The sequence below is a fragment of the Polistes fuscatus genome, unplaced genomic scaffold (assembly GCF_010416935.1).
Source record: "Polistes fuscatus isolate 324 unplaced genomic scaffold, CU_Pfus_HIC Scaffold12, whole genome shotgun sequence".
NCBI classification, from domain to species: domain Eukaryota; kingdom Metazoa; phylum Arthropoda; class Insecta; order Hymenoptera; family Vespidae; genus Polistes; species Polistes fuscatus.
The window spans coordinates 1,489,691-1,513,892 of NW_025113020.1; the positions used below are offsets into that span (position 1 = coordinate 1,489,691).

The following is a 24,202-nucleotide window of genomic DNA, read 5'->3' on the forward strand; positions in this document are numbered from 1 at the left end:
TTTCGACACGACCAAATATCAGGCGATTATCTCAAGCGACGTCGCCTGACAAACAAACACACTCGTACGCAACAAAAGAATCATATTTAGTTTCCTAGCAACCTTTTCTCACACATACAAACACTATTCACTCTCTCATTTGACAAAATAAATTCAATATTTCACAAATTTATCATATGTTTTGCAAATTCATTTCGTTAATTGTAATAATATTTTAAACCGTTTGATTCTTTCTATTATAGTTTTTTAATTGATTGATGATTAATTATATCAACTAATTTATTAATTGTTTGATTGTATTAATTTGATTAATTGAATAATTAGCAGATTATCTAGATAATTTGAAAAATGAAATAATATTCGATACTCTAACGGATCACCCTAATTATATTAATCTGCACATACTTAAGTAATTTGCAAAATAACTGATTTCTGCACTTTAGCAGTAATATATAAATTTCAAAAGACGCTCGACTTTACAGTCGAAACTTACTAGCATTGAAACTTGTTTCTTGTATCATAATAGCAAGTAGCAGGAGTTAAATTTATCACGGTAATATATATGCCTATCCTTACATTTACGCGGCCCTTTTTGTATACGAATTTCTTTTTACTCGAAAAATTATATCTTTTGTAACATTCTAGATCATTTTTTATTTTTATCTGCTAAGCTCGAAAGTTTCGTTGCGAAGGCAGGCAATTGTCAGTTCTTTGTTAATTTCCTAAGCCAATGAGCCTCGTGGGCGTCAATGTAACTATCCAATGAGGAAATAAGTTCGTATTTACTGAAAACTGATTCGTTGTAGAAAGGAAGTAACTGGTCAAGGAAGTGGGAGACAGGAATAGGTTTATAAATAGGATCAGGGAGCAATGGGAGTTACTTTTGTTTGGCTTGTTGAGTATTACACTTCTATTTCTTCTGTTATTAAGTATATATCTGTTTTATTGTTAAGTCAGTGAATTTTTTTTTTTTTTTTTTATAAGTGATCGTTAACGTGAAAGAATAAATTTGATGATAATCGAATTTGAGAAAATATATTCTAGTAAAATTAGTTTTTTCTACTCGTGACTAGTGTTATTTTATTAGTGTTGAACGAAGGTGGTCCAGAGGCCCAATTCCCCGAGCTGCTACAGAAAAAGATAAGAATCTTATTTTAATTTCTTACTATTATGTCCGCAGCTCTGTTCTTTCAAGAACCGCATATTTTTGGGTGCTATTTTACGTTTAATAATGATTCAAAATCAAGTAGAAAATGTTGCAATTATCATTAATAGTAAGTTAATTTTCGTCTATAGTATTATTTAAAGCATCCAATAAATTATCAATAATAAATTCACTTTGATTTTCATTTTTATTTGTTCTATGCATGTCATATTGCAACTGTTTTATATACTAATAATTCATATTATAAATTATCATAAAAAAGTTTAAAAATATAATTGATTTTTAAAAAGCTATTTTCCTTACAAATTAAAACACGACTTTTTAAATAACAAAATACTTTGCAATTTTATAAGGTAATGATAAAGAGCTACCGATGTAATGGCTATAATAACCGATTGATTTTTACGCTTTCGGAATATCGACATTAATTTTTTTTTTTTGCTAATCATTTGCTAGGAGAATATACGAAACTTCGTTACCATGGTAACGTAACAATAAAATTTATTTTTAATTCCTGAAATAATGAGTCGATAAAACTGAACGATGAGTTATACGCAATATGTTAACATTGTGTTAAAATTCTAACCGATTTCCAGCTTTAAATACCTTCTTCCCACTTCTATTGTCATTTCCTTTCGGCGTTTTTCTTTAATCTTCCCTTTCTTTAATATCCTTACTTCGCTCCATCGCAGATGACAATCGATGTTTTATGACGCGCTCTGTTTTCCAAAATTCTTAATATAAATTTCTTTAATCTATATATAATTCTATATTCTATTAAACCCTTATCAAATTTTTTATATATATAATTAATGAATATTTTAAAGAATAAAAATTAATTCATAAAATCTTAAGCCTCATATTCTCATAAAAATTCCAATAAAAACTTCTATTAAACAAATATAAATAACTAATATTTTTTTTGAATTAATTTTAAAATAATAATTTCCCAAAAAAATAAATTTAAAAAAAAATCTCCAATTATTAAAGATCTTATATACAATAAAATTATTGAACTTCTTATTAAATTTTCATTAAATAATATAAAAATATTAAATCTATTACTATTATTTAAATAAACAACTAATAACAGTCGAATTCTATAAGATACAGTAAATAAAGTAGCTAAAAATAATATTATTATACAAAGAAGTAATTGATTTTTCTTATTAAAAAAAATTCCATAATTAAATTCTTTAAATAATATCCTGAAAAAAAAAAAGAAAATGCACACAAAGATAATGTTGATACAAAAATAATTAAACTCACAAAAGGATAATTATTAATTACATTATCCATAAAACGAATATCTTGATTATTTATTATTAGATAAATTAAAATTCCTCTACAGAAAAATAACAAAGATTTTAAATACAGCATGAATAATTAAATGAAAATAAATTAAATCAATTTTATCTAATCTTAAAATTCTTATTTCTAATAATTTTTAAAAATTCTAAATATATTGAATTAAAAATTATCAAAATAAATTCTACTATTGAATTTAATTTATTAAATACAAAAATATTTTTGATAATATAAATATAAAAATTCTACTATTAAATTTAATTTATTAAATACAAAAATTTTTGATAATAAAAATATAAAAATTCTAATAATATATAGTAAAATAATATTTATAATTATAATAAATTTTTAATTAATTAATATGAATTAAATAATCACATTACTCATTTAATTATATAAATTTAATTTAAAATAAAATATTTTATATCTCTAATTTCACAGAATATAATTTTTAATTTTAAACTACTTATATATATATATAAATTCAATTAAATATAAATAATTCTAATTCTAAAAACAAAATTTAACAGCATTCAAAATAAAATTAATATTAAATAATTTATTGAATTAATAACCATATAATTTATTAATAAATTATTTTTTATACCATGTTGACTAAATCTAAATAAATGTTGTTCGATTAAAGGTCGGGGTGAATAACAGTTTTAACTGTTATTTTTAGTTAGTTAGTTTAAATTTGTTTATTTATTATAAAAAACTTAAAAATTTTTGAAATTTTATAAAATCTAACAATTGAAAACTTTCAATATAATTAAATATAATAAAAAAAATTAAAAATATTGAAACTTCATAAGACAAAGATTGAGAAATTGAACGTATACCAGCTAGTATTAAATAATTTGAATTAGATGATCATCTTCTCATCAAAATAATATAAACACCCAATCTTAAACACATTTTTTATTATATATAATATAAATGAATTTATTGTAGAAATATTAACATTCATTGCTAAACCAAGAATTAGTATTATAGCTATAATAAGTCCAATCATTGGACTAATTAAATAAAAAAAATTAATTATTTTTTATTAGTTTAATATTTTCTTTAACAAATGATTTAATTGCATCACAAAAATGCTGAAAAAACCTATAAAAAAAAAAAAAAACATTATTTGTTCCTTTTCGATCTTGTACATAACCTAAAATTTTTCGTTCTAATAATACTAAAAATGCTAACTCTAATCAAAATTCCAATTAATGTAAATAAAAAACTTAATAATAATAATATAATATTATTTAAAATTGTTATGTAAAAAAAATATTTAAATAACATTATTAATTAAATTCAATATTTTTTAAAAACTACTTCTTATTTTAAGTCCTTTCGTACAATAAAATAAAATATAATTATAGATAAAATCCGATCTAGCTTATACCGATCTGAATTCAAATTAAGTAAAATTTTAATAGTCGAACAGAGTACAAAATTTTAGCTTCTTCACTTGATTTTTATTTTAATCAACATCGAGGTCGTAATCAATTTTATTAATATGAACTATCCAAAATTATTACGCTGTTATCCCTAAGGTGTAATCAATTATTTTAATTAAAAAAAATTATCATTTATTTTTTTTATTTATGTTAACACTAGATTTACGGACTGAGCCAATTTGACTCATTACAAAAATTTGTTTACCGTATATATATAACTTAAATATTATTTTTTTAAAACATTTGTTGGTTTTTAGTTACTTAATTAAATATACGTAAATATTAATTCCTCCCCTTTACTCAATACTCCGTTCAAACAATGTTGGTAAGTTATTTGAAAAATAATGAACAAAATATCTGTAAATTTAGTGTTAATAATAAATTAAAGTTTCAAAATTTAATTATCCTCCCAATAAAAAAATCTTAAATTATAAATTTAAAAATTATAAAATTTAATTTACAAATAATTTTCAAATTCGTAGGGTCTTATCGTCTAATAAATTCATAAACGCATTTCAACTCTTAATTTAAATTCAAATTCAACTAATTTGAGACAGTAGTCTATATTTTATTAATTCTTTCATTCAAGTTTCCAATTAAAAAACTATTGAATTTGCTACCTTTGTACAGTTAATATACTGCAGCCTTTTAAATTTTATTCAATGGGCAGAATAAACTTATTATTCAAATTCAACAAGACATGTTTTTGACAAACAGGTAAATATATATTATATAAATTAAATAAATTTGCCTAATTCCTAAAAACAATTTTATCAAATTATAAAATTAATCAAACTATATAATATTTACTAATATGATCATTATTACTATTAAAAAATAATTAATTATTTAATTTTTATAAATAATTGAAATAAAAATTAAATTTTTAAATTTAAAAGTATTTTTTCATCTTATTATAAATTAAAACATTTTTTTAAAAGAAATATAATATAATAATAACTATTAAATACCAAAATAATAAATTAAATTTATAACCAATATATTCAATTTCTCCCGAATATATGTACTTTAAAACAATTTATTTTAAAAAATTAATATTAATAAAAATTTAAATATTAAAGCTGAATTTTATTTAATTCTAATAAAACTGGATATATTTAAAATCGTTTAACATTTCACTTTCAATTAAAAATTAATCATAATAATTTAACATTAACTTAAAATTTCTAATTATATCTTTTAAATTTAAGATAAATTTAAATTTAAATAATTTTATTAATCAACCCCCTCCCCCCTGATACAAAAGGTACATTAAATTAAAATTACTTTTAAATTTTATAATAAAATTTCAATTTCATTACTATCTTTATAATTTAAAAAAATTATTTATTTAATTATTAATTAAACTAAAAATTTTAAAATATCCTTAATTATTATATAAATAAATTTTAGTAAAAAAAATTAGAGATAATTATATGTGATAGAATGATAAGACATTGTAAAAAACTTTGTAAGTTGTGCAATAAAAACCTGATTATATATATATAGTAAAAAAAATTATTTATATAAAAAAATTAAACAAAATTTAAAATTCAATTTAAATAAATTTAAATTTTAATATTAAATTTTTATACATTATTCTAATTATTGTGAATAAATTATTTTTAAATTTGATCTATAACCAACTTTCTAGTATTTAAACTATGTTACGACTTATATTTCATTTTATTGAAAGTGACGGGTAAATTGCACACATTTTATATATTATATTCAAATCAATTAATTAATTAAATTTACTTTTAAATTTAATTTCTAATTCAATTTAATTAAATTATCCAATATTAAAAAAAATGTAATCGATAAATTTCTTATATAAACTATATTTTGACTTGAATTTAACTAAAATTTTAAAGGCAAAATTTTACTTAATGAAATTTTTTAAAACAGCAGTACATAAATAAATAATTTTAAGTTTTTTCTTATAGTGGATCATCAATTAACTTAAAGATTCTTATAATTTTATAAAATACCGCCAAATCTTATAAATTTAGTGAATTAACATTTAATATTTTATATTTACATATTAAAATTTATTTATATATTATAATTGAGTATCTAATTCTAGTTTATTATATAAATTAACTTAATGAAAAATATTTAAATTATTAAAATAAATAATTTTAATGTTTGACCATTTAATTAAATATTTAATTTAACAAACTATAGTAATTTATAATATTAACAATGTTTATAATTAATTTTAATTAATAATTTAACCGCTATTGCTGGCACTAAGTTTTTCAATTATTAAAATATAAACTAAAAAAGCCTTAATTTTTTTATTAATTTTAAATAATAAATAATTTCAAGTAATAAATAATTTTGAATAATATATATATATAAATAATTTTGAATAATAAATAATTTTGAATAATAAATAATTTTAAATAATAAATAATTTGAATAATAAATAATTTAAATAATAAATAATTTTAAATATTTAATAATTTTAAATATTAAATAACTTAAATTTATATGTAATTTTTATTTTATCATTAATTTTTAAACAAAAATTAATTCTTTTTTATAATAATTAGTGAAAATAATTTTTTTAAAGAAATTGAATATAATCCTTTCTAATTAAGTGAAAATAATTTAAAAAAAAAATTTAATTAATTGATTTATATATGCATACATACATACATACATATGTAAATATAAGTACATATATATAGAGAGAGATATTATAGGATAGAGAAATATTTGAGAAGTGTAAATATTTATAATGGTATGAGTGTGAATGAATGAAAGAAACGAAAGAATGCATCGGTGAGGATGGAGAAAGGGACCGTTGCGTTAGATAAGAATATTTGTTTAGGTTTAGGGTTAGACCGTCCGGACTTGTCGCCTTTTAGTAGCCACTAACACGTCGAAGCCTCTCGAACGTTCTCGATTTTAAAGTGCAGAAAGGGCCTTTATTCGTGATTGGGAATTATCGGGAAATTCCAGAAAGAATGACGAGAAATGACGAGAGACGATGGAGGGGTTGTTGAGTATAAGTAGGCGATGGAGGGGGGGGACTGGTGGGCGCGTTCGGTTATAGTTTTTGGTTGAGACGACGACGAGTGTGAGGTGTAAAAGAAAAGACGGATGATAACGGGGGACGGCGAAGGGACAAAAGACGACGACGATAGGCGACGACGAGTCGGGTTCGAGTTTTCTTCGCTAATCAAGACTGTTGTCTTAATGCGTATAGGTTTACACCCAACATATCGTGGCATAGACTATTAGTTTATATTGTAGATACTCGTAATTCTATCTCTTATTATTTTAAAAACATTATACCTTATTATTTATTAACCCTTTCAATACTACGGGCGACTATAGTCGCTCTCCATAAGATGCCACTGACGTACTACGGGCGACTAAAGTCGCTCTACGTAAAATACCACTTACATACTACTACATACTATAGCCGCTCTGCATACAATTCGCGTAGTATACACTGTTTAATACATATGACGAGTGATTATAGTAACTGTCGAGTATTTTTCCCTGGCAATTGTCATGTCTGTTGTTTTTATTATTTGTTTCGCAACGGTTTAAATGTTATAAATATTTTAAATTATGAAGTTTTTTTTTTCAATAAGCACCGTTAAACCAACTTGTGTTGCCGTGAAAACGTGTGCGCTGCCGCTGCCGATTACCGTGTACAGTTTTGTCGCGGCGGCCCGTTCAGCGGAACTACCACGGCGAAGAAGTCGCCCGTATTGAAAGGGTTAATAAATAAATACTACCATTATAAATATAAATCTTACACACACATATATATATATATATATAAATTTAAATTTAAATAATATATATTGTTAGGTTGTCATTTATAATTTATTAACTATATTATATAAATATATTATGTTTATATACATGATATATATAGATTTCATATTATAGATAATTATATAAATATATTAATGATCATATAAGTATCTATTTAATTTATATATTATAATATTGGTAATAGATGTATATAATTTAAATATTAATTTATTCTATATTAAATATATGTGTTATATATATAATATAATTTTTCTTTTGGAAATTTTTAAGTTATTATATTAAATATATCATTATTATATATTAATCGCTTTGGTTAATTTATAGTTTTGGATTATTAGATTATTTTTAAGTATTATATAATTATTATTAATTATATTTTTATTATATTAAATTTATTATATATATATATATATATGTAGGATATTTTTTGTGAGCTCTACTTTTACACTTTCTTACTTTGATATTCTTTACTCTCTTCTTTGATATTCTTCACTCTTCACACTTATACTCTGATACTCTCATACTCTTCATTCCTCTTACTCTGCGATTTCTCCGCTACCGCTAACTCTGATCTCTTGTACTCTTCTCTGCAACTCTTCTTCTACGACTAACTCTTTATTTTTAACTCTTTACTCTTTACACTGATGCTCTGATGCTCTGATGCTCTGATCCTCTGATGCTCTCATGCCCCTCTTACACGACTCTCTCATCTTATATCTTCTTCTCTTCTCCTATCCCCCGCATCCACGCTAAATACACGCACGTACTCATACTCTCTCATTTCTTTCACTCCATAACAACAAAGGACAACATTTCTTATAACTCTATCTAATCGAAAAACAACTTTACTTATACTTGAAATACTTACGTATATATTTAACAACGATCGTTCTCGAACAATCATATTTTAAAGTTTCTTGCTTTTATATTTATTCCAATCCCACATATATATAAGTTAAATAAATTAATATAACTTGCCGTAAAATTATCAAAGATTGAAATAAATTTTTAAAATTTAATATCTCAACTTAATTAAAAACCACTAAAATTTCAAAATTCAATTTTTATGGTTAAATTAAATTATTCTAAAGCTAAAATAAATTTAAAAATTCAATTTTTGAAATGAAAATAAATTTAATAAAAATTAAATTATTTTAAAATAAATTAATAATTAAAATAAACAAAAAATTAATATTTAACTTTAATCAAATTTTTTAAATCAACAAATTTATTTAATTAATTCTTTTAATAATAAATATAATAATAAAAATTTAAAATTAATAAATTATAATATATTTAAAACTTAAGAATAATAAATAATTGGAATAATTAAATAATTCCTAAATATAAACAACCAAAAATTAAAATTGTTTTTAAATTCAACAATAAATTGAAATTTTATTGAAACTGAATTTGCCATGAATTTTTTAAATATGAAAATAAAATCCGACCGTTTTGAATTTTTGTTTTTATTGGTATCTTAAAGTGTACAAACAAATTTTTTTTAATTAATTTTATATTAGATAGTTAATAATTTTGTCTGTCTAAGTTGAGTCCTCGAAAAAAAGTTGAGTTGTTTCGGGGAAGCACATAGCCTTCCGTAGTCATGTAAATTAAAATAATTAAAAACAAATTATTGTTTTTAGGCTTCATTCTAATGAATTTACCTATAATAATATGCATATTAAAAAAAAACATAACGGACTTGTAAAAAAAAGTTTTCAAAATCAAATTTTTCTTTTGATAAATTGTTTAAAAAAATTATTTATTATTAAAAAATTTAATGTTTCAAAGGTTACGCATTTAGCTATGTGTGTCGAAAATAACGGGTTCAATTTGTAGCCGAGAGTCGCGTCTTAGCATTCGAAGTGTACGGACGTTCAGAGTGTAGATCCGCGTGTTTATAACTATATTGTTTACATTTTATGTATAACGAATAAATTCGTTACCTGGTTGTTTAATTTTCAAATTTTTAACAAATCGGTCACCAGCTCATGGCAATAAACCATTCGCATATCCTTGACCGGGATATGCAAACATCAACCACATTTCCACCATGGCAAAAGGTTACTACTCATAGGCGTGAGCATGCTTCTTGTAGCAATAAAAGAGCAAGAATAGATGATGATAACAACAATGTTCCTCGAAGTAATGGAATACCCGAAACCGTTAACAGATTCTCGGTCTTAACTTCAAGTATAGTCACAGATTGCGATATGCCGCAAAACGAACAAGTGCAGAAAATACCACTACCTCCTCCAATTTACATAGATGACGTCCTTGACATTCAATCTTTAACTAAATGCCTAAATGATGTAGTTAAAAAAGATAATTACACCTATAAAATTAGTAATAATCAGGTTCGTATATTACCAGCAGATGCGGACTCCTACAGAAATATTACTAAAACCTTAAAACATTAAATGCTAGCTTTCACACATTTCAATTAAAACAAGAACGTTCGTTTAGAGTTGTGTTACGTAACGTACATCACTCTGCTGATTTGAACGACCTGAAAGACGAACTAATGGAGCTGGGTCACGAAGTTGTAAACATCAGTAATATTTATCACAGAGCTACACACAACCCACTATCCATGTTCTTTATTGACCTTAAACAAAAACCTAACAACAACATGGTCTACAATATAAAAAAACTGAATAACACAATAGTCAAATTTGAATCACCACGTAAGAAAAAGGAAATTGCTCAATGCAAGAGATGTCAAAAGTATGGTCACACTCAAAAGTATTGCAATCGCAATTTTCAGTGTGTTAAATGTTCTGGTCAGCATGCTACGGCAGATTGTAAGAAATCTATAGATACTCCACCAACTTGTTTCCTCTGCGGTGCCAACCATACTGCGAACTACAAAGGGTGCCCTTCCTACCAAGAGATGTACAAAAAGACGTTTCCTACACCTAGAATAAGGAAAACTGTAAATATTCAATCTAATCTCGAAACCAACCCACCGGTAAACATTCAACGTTACGCCGACCAATCTATGTCTTACGCACAAGCCGTAAATAAAAATATACAAATATCAGATACTTCAAATCCGCAGCATTCAAATAACGTAAACAATAATAACGGCTCAAGTCTTACAGATTCTATAAGTAGACTAGAAAAACTCATCGAAAAACAAAGTGAACTAATAAATAAACAAATCGAACAATCAAACAATCTCATTTCATTATTAACGGTAATAGTAAGTAAGCTGTCGTGTACTAATAAATAATGAAGACATTACGCATTGCTCTTTGGAACGCTAATGGCCTAATGAAACGTAAATTGGAGCTGGAAGCATTTTTAAAATTATATGACATACAAATTATATTAATATCGGAGACACACTTTACGGTTAAAAATTATTTTAAAATCTTCGGTTATAAGATGTACTCCACGAATCATCCAAGTGGAAGGGCACATGGTGGTACTGCGATTCTAGTTAAATCTAACATAAGACATTACGAGCTTGCGCCATATAAACAAGATCATCTTCAGGCAACAAGTGTCATGATATATGACTGGCATTGCCCAATAGCTTTCTCGGCAGTGTACAGTCCTCCTAGACATACTATCAAAAAAGAAGATTTTGATAATTTCTTCGAAAGTCTAGGCTCTAGATTCTTAGCCGGAGGTGACTTTAATGCCAAACATAACATCTGGGGTAGTAGAATTATAACACCAAGAGGTAAAGCACTCTCAAAAAGTATCGAAACTAATAGATTATGTTGCATTAGTTCAGGTGAGCCTACCTACTGGCCAACTGATGTAAATAAAATCCCTGACTTGCTTGATTTTTTTATCGCTAAAAATCTATCTCCTCGATATATACAGGTCTGCTCTTCATTTGACCTTTCTTCCGATCACACTCCAATCATAGCAACAATAAATACAACTATTATCGACAAAAAGCCACCAATCTCCTTATACAATAGACTAACAAATTGGGATTTCTTCCGCGAAACATTCAATAATACTGTTGATACCACTTTACCATTGAAAACAACTGATGATGTGGACCATGCAGTAAACCATTTAACGCACAACATAATAAATGCAGTTCGAGCCTCTACACCTTCTCTGGAGTATATTTCTGGTCATGACTATCCTGCATATATTTTAAATAAAATTGTAGAAAAACGTAAGTTGCGTAGAAATTGGCACAATAGTAGATCTCCTGAGGACAAACGTAAACTTAATAAAGCTACCAAAGTGTTAAAAAAAATACTGCAGAACTTTAAAAATGAAGGTCTTCAAAGTTACCTTCAGAACTTAACTCCTACTGCAGACTCTAACTATTCACTCTGGAAAGCAACAAGGCGTTTTACTCGTCCAATTCAAGACATTCCACCTATCCGTCAGTCCCAGGGTGAATGGGCAAGAAAACCAATAGATAAAGCCAATCTCTTCGCCTCCTACCTGGCAGATGTATTCAAACCATCTTCACCTTCAGTACCTGCAGAAGATGAAGACGTCTGGACATTTATGCACTCACCTTTCCAATTATCTCCACAAATAGAACCGTTTACCTCAATGGAAGTCAAAGCAACAATTGCATCACACGTTAATCCGAAAAAAGCACCTGGCCTCGACTTAATCAACGGAAAGATGATCAAAGAATTACCAAAAAAAGGAATAGCGTATATTACCTCACTATTCAACGCCATTTTACGCCTAGGCTACTATCCTACTTCATGGAAAGTAGCAGTGATTACACTCATTCACAAGCCAGGTAAACCACCTCACGACGTTACGTCATACCGACCAATCAGTCTCTTATCCTCTTTATCTAAGCTATTTGAAAAAATGTTCACTAATCGCCTACTAAATGTCTTGGATGTCCCTACTCTTCCCGACCATCAGTTCGGGTTTCGGAAATACCATTCAACAATTGAACAGGTCCATAGAATAACTCGTCAACTATCGCAAGATCTTGAAAAGAAAAAATACTGCTCCGCAGTATTCCTGGACATAAGGCAAGCTTTCGACAAAGTCTGGCACACCGGACTACTTTATAAACTTAAGAAAATATTTCCATATCCTTTTTTCCTGATCCTTAAATCCTACCTTACAGATAGAAAATTCATGGTTAAATATCAAAACCAATTCACTTCAGCTTATCCAATCTTGTCCGGTGTTCCACAAGGCAGCGTACTTGGGCCCATACTGTACACAATTTACACGGCAGATCTACCTACCTCGAAGGGATAACTACTGCTACATTTGCAGACGATACAGCTCTGCTAGCATCTGAGAGTGATCCACAAAACGCGACTGATATTCTCCAACGTCATCTGCACTTACTAGAAAAATGGTGTCAGAAATGGCGAATCAATATCAACGAAAGTAAATCAGCTCATATAACCTTCACATTGCGCAGAGGCACGTGTCCCCCTGTGGTCATTAATGGGGTAAATATTCCTGTTAGAGACTCGATCAAATATTTAGGTATTATCCTAGACAAAAGGCTGACATGGAAGCAACATATACAAACCAAAGTAAAACACCTCAAAGAACGAGTAAGAAAAATTTATTGGCTGTTTGGTAGATCGTCTAAGTTAGATTTGGAAAAAAAGCTCGCTATCTATAAAGCTATTCTAAAACCCATATGGACTTACGGAATCCAACTATGGGGAACTGCGAGTAACTCCAATATAGAGATTTTACAGAGGTTCCAATCAAAAACTCTACGAAACATCTGCAATGCCCCATGGTACGTTACAAACGAAAGAATTCATCAAGATTTAAGAATATCTACAATAAAAGAAGAAATTGTTAGCTTCAGTGAACGCTACAACTCCCGTTTAGCCAAACATCCCAACCCTTTAGCAAAAAATTTACTGGAAGCAAATGAACTAGACTAAAAAGGTTCTACCCTTCTGACCTTAAAACAAGATTTGAATGATTTAAAACATAGTAATATTATTTGAGTCTAATGTATTATATCTACACTCACCATTGTAAATCTTATTTATTACATTTCATGTTATTACATCACGCCAGCCTAAAGTACTTATAATTCTCGTCGAGAATTGATTGTATGTTCTGTAATGAATAAAAAAAAAAAAAAAAAAAAAAAAAAAAATTTGTAGCCGAATCAGTTTAATAGTTTAACGGAGTAAGTATTAGTTTTTAGGATAGGCTATAGGATAATCTAATCTTAGTTTGTCTTACGATAGAATAGAAAACTTATGGAACTGTAGAATTCGTAAGAAAAAGGGTCCTCTTAAGAAAGGAATATAATATTTATTTCCGATCAAATAACATCTGGCGATCTATACTGTGGAGATTCCGAGAACGCTTTGTACGCACTCCCACTCTAAGGTGTTACGTAGATTTGGAAGAAAGACGGTTGATGACTAATAATGGATCGGGAAAGGGACTAGGACCGCCTTGCGCCCTTTCCCCCTCCGACGGCGATGGGACCGATGCATAAGAAAGAGGGGGGTTAGTCTTATGATTGCGCTTCGAAAAGTATTATGATTGCACTGGAGTTATGTATTATGATTAAGTATTAAGAAGCCTTATGGTATTATGTCGAGATATTAAGTGGTCGTATTATGTTGAAGTGTTATGTGTTCTTATTGAGTGATTATTAGTTCTTATGTCTTATGTGTTACGTCTTTTATGCTTTATGTTTTCTTACGTTTATGATTATGTTATTTTGAAGCCTTATGTTTAAGTGATTTTATGTATGATTAAATATATGTGTACTCTTAACTATTAATCCTGACAAACTGTTATCTAAATAGTAACGCCCTTTAATCCTTGCATCCAGAAGAAGATCTATCATCATCAATCATTCCCAATCAATCTTTATCGTTTTTCCCTTTACAATAGTTTTAAAAATCAGTGCTTCTCCGAAATTCCGAAAACGTGGTTTCGAGAAGAACGCGTTCTAAGTTTTTCAAACATTTTCATACACACTGCGGCGCGTTCTCTTCTTTTGGCTATAACTTTAAAAATATTTTAAATTTTGGTCTGAAACTTTCAGATAATATTTTTAATATGTTTTTCTTGCGAAAAATGTTAAAAAAAAAATCGATTTTTTGAACCCGTCACAGTGGGCTACTACCTTAAATGTTTTAAAAATTTATACTAATTTTGCTTATAATGTCTTTTCTTTCATGTAAGAAGATTCTATTCACGTGATTTTTATAAGCGTACAGAAATCAATGCGAAAGAGTTAATCCGCGTAAATAAAGGGATGGGTGTGTGTGTATACCAGTCAAAAATATTGCTTCTAGTGAAGCGGATATCTATTATTAATTTATTTTCATAACGTAAATACGTTTAATATTAGGTAATTTTCTTTTTTACAAATTTTGAATAAACATTTAATTTTGTACAAGAAATTTTATCAATATCCATACATTTTAGCCGACAGAAATACATTCATTGTCGATAGTTCCAGTAATAAGTTGTGGAAAGATAAAGGGTACATTGCACTTTCTACATTGTTTATAAAAAAGAATTTGCAGGGATACGCGTGCGTCATTCATTACTTTCTTACAGTAATATTATATTACTGCCGTTAAACTATTAAATAATTACATACGTTAGATTAGTTAATTTGATTAACTTAGATTAGATTAGATTGAGTTGTATCGTATATTCGTTCAATTTTATCCAATTTAAAAAAACATAAAAAGCGTTTATTTTTTCGTTTTCTTTTAATATTTTTTGTTCAAATAGAGAAAACGGGAAAAATGTATATTACATTTCAACAATTAATTATAGTAGAAGTCCTGTAATTAATATAATGAAACAACTGCAATGTGTGTGTGTGTGTAATCATCTTTTTTTCTGCATTTGAAATAACAAGAAGACGGTCTTTTTTTAATATTTTGTAAAATCGAAAAAACAAGATGAATGTATGAGTCATACTAGGTCGAAAAACTTGATTTTATAATATAAATTTATTAGAATTTTTATTATTTAGTTCATTGTCCTAATTAATAAATAGGACGTCTGTTTAATACTATAATAGGGAAACTAAAATATATGTTAAATATATATTAAAATCTATTATTTATTATTTTTTCAAGTAGAAGGTTACTTCCTTATCTTCAATAAACTCGATTTTTTCTTTTGTTTTTTGTAATTCCTAAAGTGTTGATGAGTTTGACGAAGTGGTTGGGGAGGGGTGGGGAAATAAAAGAAAGTTAGTTCATATGACTAACGGAAGTACTAGCTAAAATCGAATTAGGTGGGGGACAACTGTTCGTAGAAAAGCAGTGGCGTACATAGCAACATCTTTAAAGGTTATTTTTTTTCCTTTTTTATACCTTTTTCTTTCGTTAGGAAAGATTTTATATAAGGTTGTATTTATATTATGTGTTCCCTTCTCTTCTTTTACCTTTTCCTCTTCGTTAAGATCCAATAAAGAAAATCTTTGAAAATAACTTTATAGAACCTTTATTGAAAACCTAGAATCTGACGGTTTATTGTACTTAAAATAAACTTATACAGCAGTATCGCAATTTTAATGAAAGTTTTTCTGGTTGAGTTTAATGTTTATTAATTTAGTAACTTTCTTTGTTGATATTAATTTCGAGAAAAAGTGTTTTGTGAAAAAGCATATGTTGTAACTATAATTTTTTTATTATTTGTCTTATACTAAATATTTTTTTTAATTAATTTTAATTTTTTATCATTTTTAAATTCGTACACGTTTTGTTTTATAATCTTCAATAGGTAACCAATAAAAATTTTATGCTGCAATAATCGATTTTAACTTAAGATATAGACCTGAATTTAACATTTTTGGAAAAAAACGAGCTTTAGAAGTTTATTGATTATACCAGGGGGATTTGTATTTCTGAAAAAGTGAGATTCCATCAATTAAGTTATTGCATGTTTAAGAGATTTTAATTAAAAACCGAGAATTAGTAGAAAATAATAATAGGGAAAAAGAAAGTGAATTAAACGAGTTAGAGTTTAGTGAAAATCACGATCCTGAATTCTGTTTGCGATGCGCTTTGTTATTTTCTTTACAATGATAATCGTTTTTCCTTTAAATTGCACTCCAGTGCGCAACAAGGAGATCTAATGCCCTACGGTTACGCAAGTCCTTTTCTTTAAATAAGAAAAAGCCAGACAGGGGTACATAAAAGATTGATGAAAAAAGAAGTATAGAAGAAAAGGCATCCCTCTGTATTTTCTGTAGCTACTGTTTAAGAGAAATTGTAGCTTCTCTGACACGTACAGATATTATTGCGAAAAACAGGAGTGTATTTACTCTCTTTTAATTTTCTTCTTTTTTTTTCGTCATTTTTTCTTTTTTATTTGTATTCATATCGTTTCCGCTTTATTTTTTTTTTATCTTTCTAGCTTGTAGATAATTTTCTTCTTTCTCTTTTCATTTTTCTTCTCTTCTTTTGCATATTATATACTCGTTACGTTTTTATCATTAAACTCTCACGAATTTAAAATTAATTTAGAAACTGGATTTTTTTTTCTTTCATTATACATACGAGGGTAAGAGTCAATTATATTCCGAAAAGTAATTATATTTTTGTGTGTAGGTATAGAAATGTTACATTTTCGTGTATTAGGAATTTTAGTGGCATTTTTGTATCAAAGAATAAAGAAGAAAAAATATTTCCTAAGAAACTATTTTTTTTACGATTATAAAATTGATTTATATGAAATGTTTTATGTCACGCTTTATATTGTCGTTAACTAAAATTAATTTTCTCGTCGCATCATTTGTCAAATTATTAAAAACGTTAATATTGTTAATTAGTTCTTTTTCATCATTGCTTCAAAACTATTTCCATAAATAATTACGCTCATTTAATAGTTGACCACCACTCTTCTGATTGAACATCGTGACAAATTTTTTACTTTTATATTTATATATTAGGTCGAGTCATAAGTAACTTCCGTTTCTTTATCAGATATTTATTTTGCTCTCATTAAATAAAAAAATTACATTAATTTTTTTCCGTATACACCACCGTTATCTATAACCTTCTCCCATCTTCCTGGCAGTTTATAAATTCCTTCCTTGTAAAGAGTGGCTTGTTTGGACTGGAAGAAGTTTTCGACAGCCTGCGTGCTTTGCTCTTCAGAATTGAAAGTTTTTCGATTCAAGGAATTTTGTAGGGAACAGAAAAGGTGGTAGTCTGTCAGGGCAAGATCCGGGGAGTAAGGAGAATGTAGTAAAACAGACCATTCAAGCTGAAGAATTTTTTCTTGAGTCACCTTTACTGTATGTGGTCGCGCATTGTCGTGCAGAAGGATGACATTTTTGCGATTGACGATTCCTTAATTTCTCCAGGTGGCGGATAACGGTTGATTGCGATGTATTCAACCTTTCTGCTATACATCTTGTCGATTGACGTAGATTTTGCTTCAATACTGCCTTTAAAAGGTTGTCGTCGAAGTCGGAAGGACGTTCCGCCCTCGGTTCGTCTTTTAAAGTCATATCTCCAGAATGGAATGTTACGAACCAATTTCTAACTGCCCGATCAGTTGTCAATCCTTCACCATACACTCTGCATATTTTTTTCGGCTGTCGCCTTAGCATTATTGCCTTGTTTAAATTCCCAAAGCATAACATGACGAATATGTACTTTTTGGCTCTCCATTTCAGAGGATAAAGAAGCAGTTTATTTTAGCGTGTATCATAAAAAGTTGTTGACAAAAGACTAACGGAAACCTCGTGTAACTATTGAAATCAAAAACTCATTGTATTGGTAAATTGTAGCGGGTAAATTCGAATAATAGATTCTACATAGCTGTGTCGGAAGTTACTTATGACTCGACCTAATATAATATTTCATTTCTTAAGTAACGTATTATACATTTTTAATCGACAATAATTCAAATATTTAAAAAAAAATTGAAAAAAAGAAGAGTATGTCAGCTGTATGTTAATTTAAATAGTAATATAAACGTACACATATATGTCAGCATCCCTGAATAGGATAAATAATAAAATAAAGCTTAATAAAATTCCATTATAATGAAACAACATAAATATAATTACAATTGCCGTAAAATTAATGAAAAAAATAATAATTATAGAAGAATTTTAATTCAAAGCTTAAGATTAATCATTTTATTAACCTCTTTATTTACATTTCTTAAAGTTCAAAAATTTCACTGAAAACGATTAAAAATTTGATTCTTTCGAAAAATTCGTTTATTGATAGTTAGTGAAGTATTGATATGATTAAAATCATAATTAATACTTCACTTGCAAATGCGAATAGTTGAGAATTCGAGGTAAAACGAAAAACGGTCATAAAGTTCCAAATCTGGATTGCAGAGTAAATGCGATATAACTGTGATGGATTTTTAGCCAGTAATTCTCTTACAATTATGGGATGAATGGTTTGACGCTTTATAATAGTTAAGGATTCATAGAAACGAAATTTAACAAGGCACACAAAATACTTGTCTTCCTGAAAAACATTTATATGAATTTGGTGAAGGTAATAACTAAACTCTTTTTACAAATCTGACGAGATTCCAACTTTCGTGATTTTGAACGGTCATTCATCCCTATTAATACAAAGAAGTGTGATATTATATAATTCTTAATTTCTTTCCGAGCAGAGTTCGTATACAGAAATAAAAAATGATCAAATAAAACTGTTTCATTATATGCTCGAATCTATCTTATATTAACGATTTTCTCTATTTTTTAACGCAGGAAACGTGCATTGTCATATATGTTTAATTTCACAACAAACAATGGCTTTCACAAGAATAAAAATCAATTTTTGAGTGTAAATGGCTTCCTCAACAAAAGCTAAATATAAAAAACCTTAGTAGTACGTAACTTTTTATTTTCAAGCTCGTATTGCATTTACTAACCATCCACGTAACTTTTTCTCCTACGTTATTTTTCTGTATTTCTAATAAACAGCTTTTTTGCCATTTCACGATAATATATCATTTTTATAAAGTAAATTTCGTTTTCCGTTCGAATAGAACGTTGTTGTAATACGCGCTATAAATTTCATAACAATTAATAATAAAATATTTCCAATGGTTTGAGTAAATGTGTAGGATATTTTCTAAATAATTTTAATTATCGGTAAAACTCGAATTATAAATTTTAAACAGTAATAAACGTCATTTTCGCTAGTGTCTCTATTGATTCAATTGATTCAATTGTTTTCGTTATTTAAAAACTTTATCAAAAGTTGTCTTTATTAACGGAAAGAATTTATTCATTTGGTTTTTCTTTCTTTATAGTATTTATTTGATTTTGAATATTTCAAACATTATCGGAAAATATTCTCAATAAGGAATGGAATATCTCTCACGAGGACATAAATACTTTTGAGAATAGAATTGCAAGTCCGTGATATCTCTTTGGATGTGTAAGGGTAACTGCAAAAGCACGAGATCCAGGCGTATTTTACGTAACGATTCTCTTCAGAATTTCTTGGTAATTCCGAGACAAAGTCCTTTTCATCGCATAAGAAATAAATAGATGTATGTTAAGTATGAGCAGTAATATAATTAGTTAGCTATGTACGATAACATCACGCCATAATAACATGAAGATATTTTAACATATATTATAAGAAAACCTCGGATAAAACCGTTATAAGATTACTAAAAAATACTATGTTATATTTATTATTATTTATTTTATTTATTCTTACTCCGCCCCTTTCGGGTTTAGAGGACTTCTCTTACAATTTCCCTTCTACAATATCTTACAATACTTTGCCATTTACCATAAACATATATATATATATATCTATATATAATCCTAAATAAACTATATTACCAGCATATCAACTTAATACTAACAAATTCAACTTATTAACTGACTTAAAATAAAAACAAACAAAAATTATCTTAACAATCTTCTCTCAAACCCTCTCCGCTTCCCTTCTCTTTCCTATCACTCGTTTTAATATTTCTGCCTCCTTCGCATCCTGACTTAGTATCTCTTCTATTCCAACCTCACTCCTCGTTACATAACATGTTCCCAGTATGTGCATGTAATCTTCCTCTCCTTCATTGCACAATCTACACCTCTTCTCCTCCTCCCCTTTCCAAAACTCTCTACTTTTGCATTCATTCCTGCATCTGAATCTTGCTATTATTTTCCTATCCCTCGTTGACATATCCTTTTTCAAATACTCTGGTTCTCCCTCTACTCTTATATACTTCTATATTGCATTATACCTTGAGTTATCTATCTTATCCCTTCTCTCTTCCTTGAATTTCCTTTCCATGTTCAATAATATCTTTTCTCTTACCTCTTCTTTGAACTCCATACCTCTCATATATCTTGATTCCTTTACTCTCTCTCTTCTTATTATTCCGACCCTCATCTTTGACTCCTTCCCTATTTTCTCTCTTTCTCTGTCTCTATCCCTTTCTCTTATACATTCCTTCACCAATTTTATATCTGAATCCCTTATCTTCTCTTCGAATTTTAACGCTCTTCTTAATGCTTTAATTCTCATTTTTTCATATTTACATTCCTCCTCCACTATATAATTTGGCGTATTACTATCTAACCCTAAAGTCCATTTCATATATCTTCTTTGTACACTTTCCAACCTCTCATCTTCCTCTCATCCCCATATTTCCGCTCCAAATAACGCTACACTCTCCACTAACGCTGTAAACAATTTCTTTCTTCTTCTGTAGCTTTTTTTAAATATCCTTTCTCCTATACTCCACGCATTCTTCATTACGATTATTGCTTTCCTCTTCCTCTCCTCCATGTGCCTCTCATTCCTTCCATTCTTCTGTAGTATATAACCTAGGTATCTTATCTCCTCCACTTCCTCTAATTCTCTATCACCCCACTTCCACAATCTATCCTTTCCTTTTCTTTTTTCAAATACCATAATTTTTGTTTTGGCTTCGCTTAATATCATCTTCTTCCTTTCCAGGTACTTCTTAAACCTTCCTAGCATACCTTTCAATTCTTCTTCTCTATCTGCTATCAATACAATATCGTCCGCATATGATACGCTCCACACCTTCTCGTTCCCAACTCTACATCCTCCTTCTTGCCCTTTTCTCATCTCCTCTTCTAAGTCCGCCATATACACATTAAACAGAGTTGGACTTAACGGGCATCCTTGTCTTACTCCCTTTTCCGTCAAAAATTCCTCCGCTTCTTCCTCTCCTACTTTGATTACATTTATTGTTTCTCTGTAAATGTCCATAATCTTCCTACTTAGCTTAAACCCCACCCCCATCTCCCTCAACCTTTCCTTTAATACTTCTCTGTCCACCCTGTCAAACGCCTCTCTAAGGTCAACAAAACATGCAAAAACTTTTCCTTTCGGTTTACTTAGCTTATCATCTACTATATGTTTAATTGTATATATTGCTTCTACTACTCCTCTCTTCTCTCTAAAACCAAACTGGATCTCCGCTAATTTACCCTCTATCTTCTTCTTCAACATTTCATTCAACATACCAGCATATATTTTATATGCTGTGCAAGTTAATGTTACTCCTCTGTAATTTTCTATAATATCTTTATCCCCCTTTTTATAAATCATGCACATTGTCCCTCTTCTCCACTGTTCCGGTATTTCCCCCTCTTTCCCTATTTTCCTCAACAACTCCCACAGCGCTGTCTCCACCTCTTTTAGCATATATTTCCACACTTCATTCTCTAACTTATCCTCACCCGGTGCCTTTCCTAACTTAAGTTTATTGACCTGTCTCAAAAATTCTTCCTTGTCCAATTCTTCTTGCTCCTCTATCTGCTGCCCTACCTCTTCCCTCCTCCATTCCCTCTGTTCTCTTCCCCTTCTTTCCTTTCCTCCTAACTTTTCCATGAAATGTTTTCTCCAATGTTCTATCTTGATCTTTTTGCTTATCTCTTCTTTCCGCTTCTTTCTGAACCTATTAATATACCTCCATACCTCTCCTTCACCTGTTGCATTTTTTAACTTCTCCTCCTCTAAACTTTCAAACCTTTTCCTTTTTGCCTCACACCAATTCCTGTACTCTCTTTTTTTGCTTAAATAAAAACTCCTTTGTACTTCCTTTTTCCTCCATGACTTCAGAATTTTCCTTAATTCCCTCTTTTTTCCTTTCCATTCCTTATCATACCATTTTCTATCTCCCAACTTCCATGCCTTGACTCGCTTCTTCATTTTAGGTACTGCGCTTTCTATTACCTCCTTTATCTCTTCCCACCTTCCCTCTATCTCCTCTTCTTTTCCCAACCAACCTTTACACCTTTCATGATACTGCTCAATCACCTCCCTGGACCAAATTCTTCTTTCTATCTCCTTTTCTACCTCTTCTCTTCCTCTGCCTTTAATTTTACTTCTTCCTCTAAATATACTTCTAATGGCATATGATCTGCCTCCGTTCTATGCCCTATTCTCATTTCCTTTATCTGGTCAAAAGCCTCCTGATTTCCAATTGCATAATCTATCACCGATTCCCCTCTGCTACCAATATATGTGAACTTTCCTTCCTCTCCTTTCTGCCCATTTACTATGCACCATCCTTCTTCTGCTATTTCCTTTACAAGTCTTCTTCCTTCCTCATTTATTGTCTCATCTTTTGACTGTCTTACTTTAACTCTCTTACTTTCCCTACCCGTTTCTTCTACCCATCCTCCCTCATTACCGGTTCTTGCATTCCAATCTCCCACTAACAAAATACATCCTTTCTCCTTTGACTTTACTTCTCCTCTTATAATTTCCATTGTCCTTACTATATCTTGGCTGTACACCCCTACTATTTTCCAAATCTGTCCTCCCTGGCTTATCTCCTGCATAACTATATTCTCACTCCAAACCTCAAATTTCCTACCTATCACCCTTTTACTAATTCCTACTATTATTCCTCCTTTTGCTCTGCCTTTATTATAATTTCTTGATGCTGCTACACATTTCCACTCAAACTTTCTTGGCAACTTCCCTTCTAACCCTGCCCATTTATCTTTCTCCAACCATGTCTCTACTAATATTACCCTTCTCTTTTCTATTCAAGACAATAAAAATAATACACATGTCGTGAAAGTGATATTGACTTAAGGGGTTATACGCAGTTGCGAGGCTCGAAAAAGACGTATTTTCATGAATTTTTTCTAGAAACAGTTTTTATTTCTCAAAAAAAATTGTTGGTAATTCAAATAGAGTGAACTTTTGAGAATACAATAGCGCGTCGATTCTGTAAAAATATTAATCTGCACTGCTCCTGTAGATGATTTCCTGAACGTCCTCTAAAAAAAGACGTTTGGCGGTGATCTCCATTTTGGCGGTTTGGATTATCCGAAATTAAAAAATATGGTGGATTCTTTTAAAGGATAGATTAATGCAGGTATTAAAACCAAGGAATAATAAAAATTTTGATTTTTGAAAAAATGGCGTCTATTTGAAAAAAAGTTGTTGTTTTTGACTAAAATTTTATCTCTAAATTGTTACAAAAAAATAGTAATAAATTTTTTAAAAAATTATTCCTTATACTTAATACCTGAGGAATATATCTAAGAAGATTGTGTAAA

At 28.6% G+C, this 24,202-nt stretch overlaps 1 protein-coding gene and 1 pseudogene across 1 annotated transcript; one reads left to right on the forward strand and one right to left on the reverse strand.

Moving 5' to 3' along the window:
• The first annotated feature begins 9,752 nt into the window (after positions 1 to 9,752).
• On the forward strand, positions 9,753 to 11,059 carry LOC122526716. Its single transcript, XM_043650271.1, has 2 exons — positions 9,753 to 10,088; positions 10,198 to 11,059. Exons 1-2 carry the CDS (start codon positions 9,759 to 9,761, stop codon positions 10,210 to 10,212), a joined length of 345 nt encoding a protein of 114 aa, XP_043506206.1. The 5' UTR covers positions 9,753 to 9,758; the 3' UTR covers positions 10,213 to 11,059.
• A 9,419-nt stretch (positions 11,060 to 20,478) lies between these two features.
• On the reverse strand, positions 20,479 to 21,801 carry LOC122526689 (annotated as a pseudogene).
• Positions 21,802 to 24,202: the final 2,401 nt, after the last annotated feature.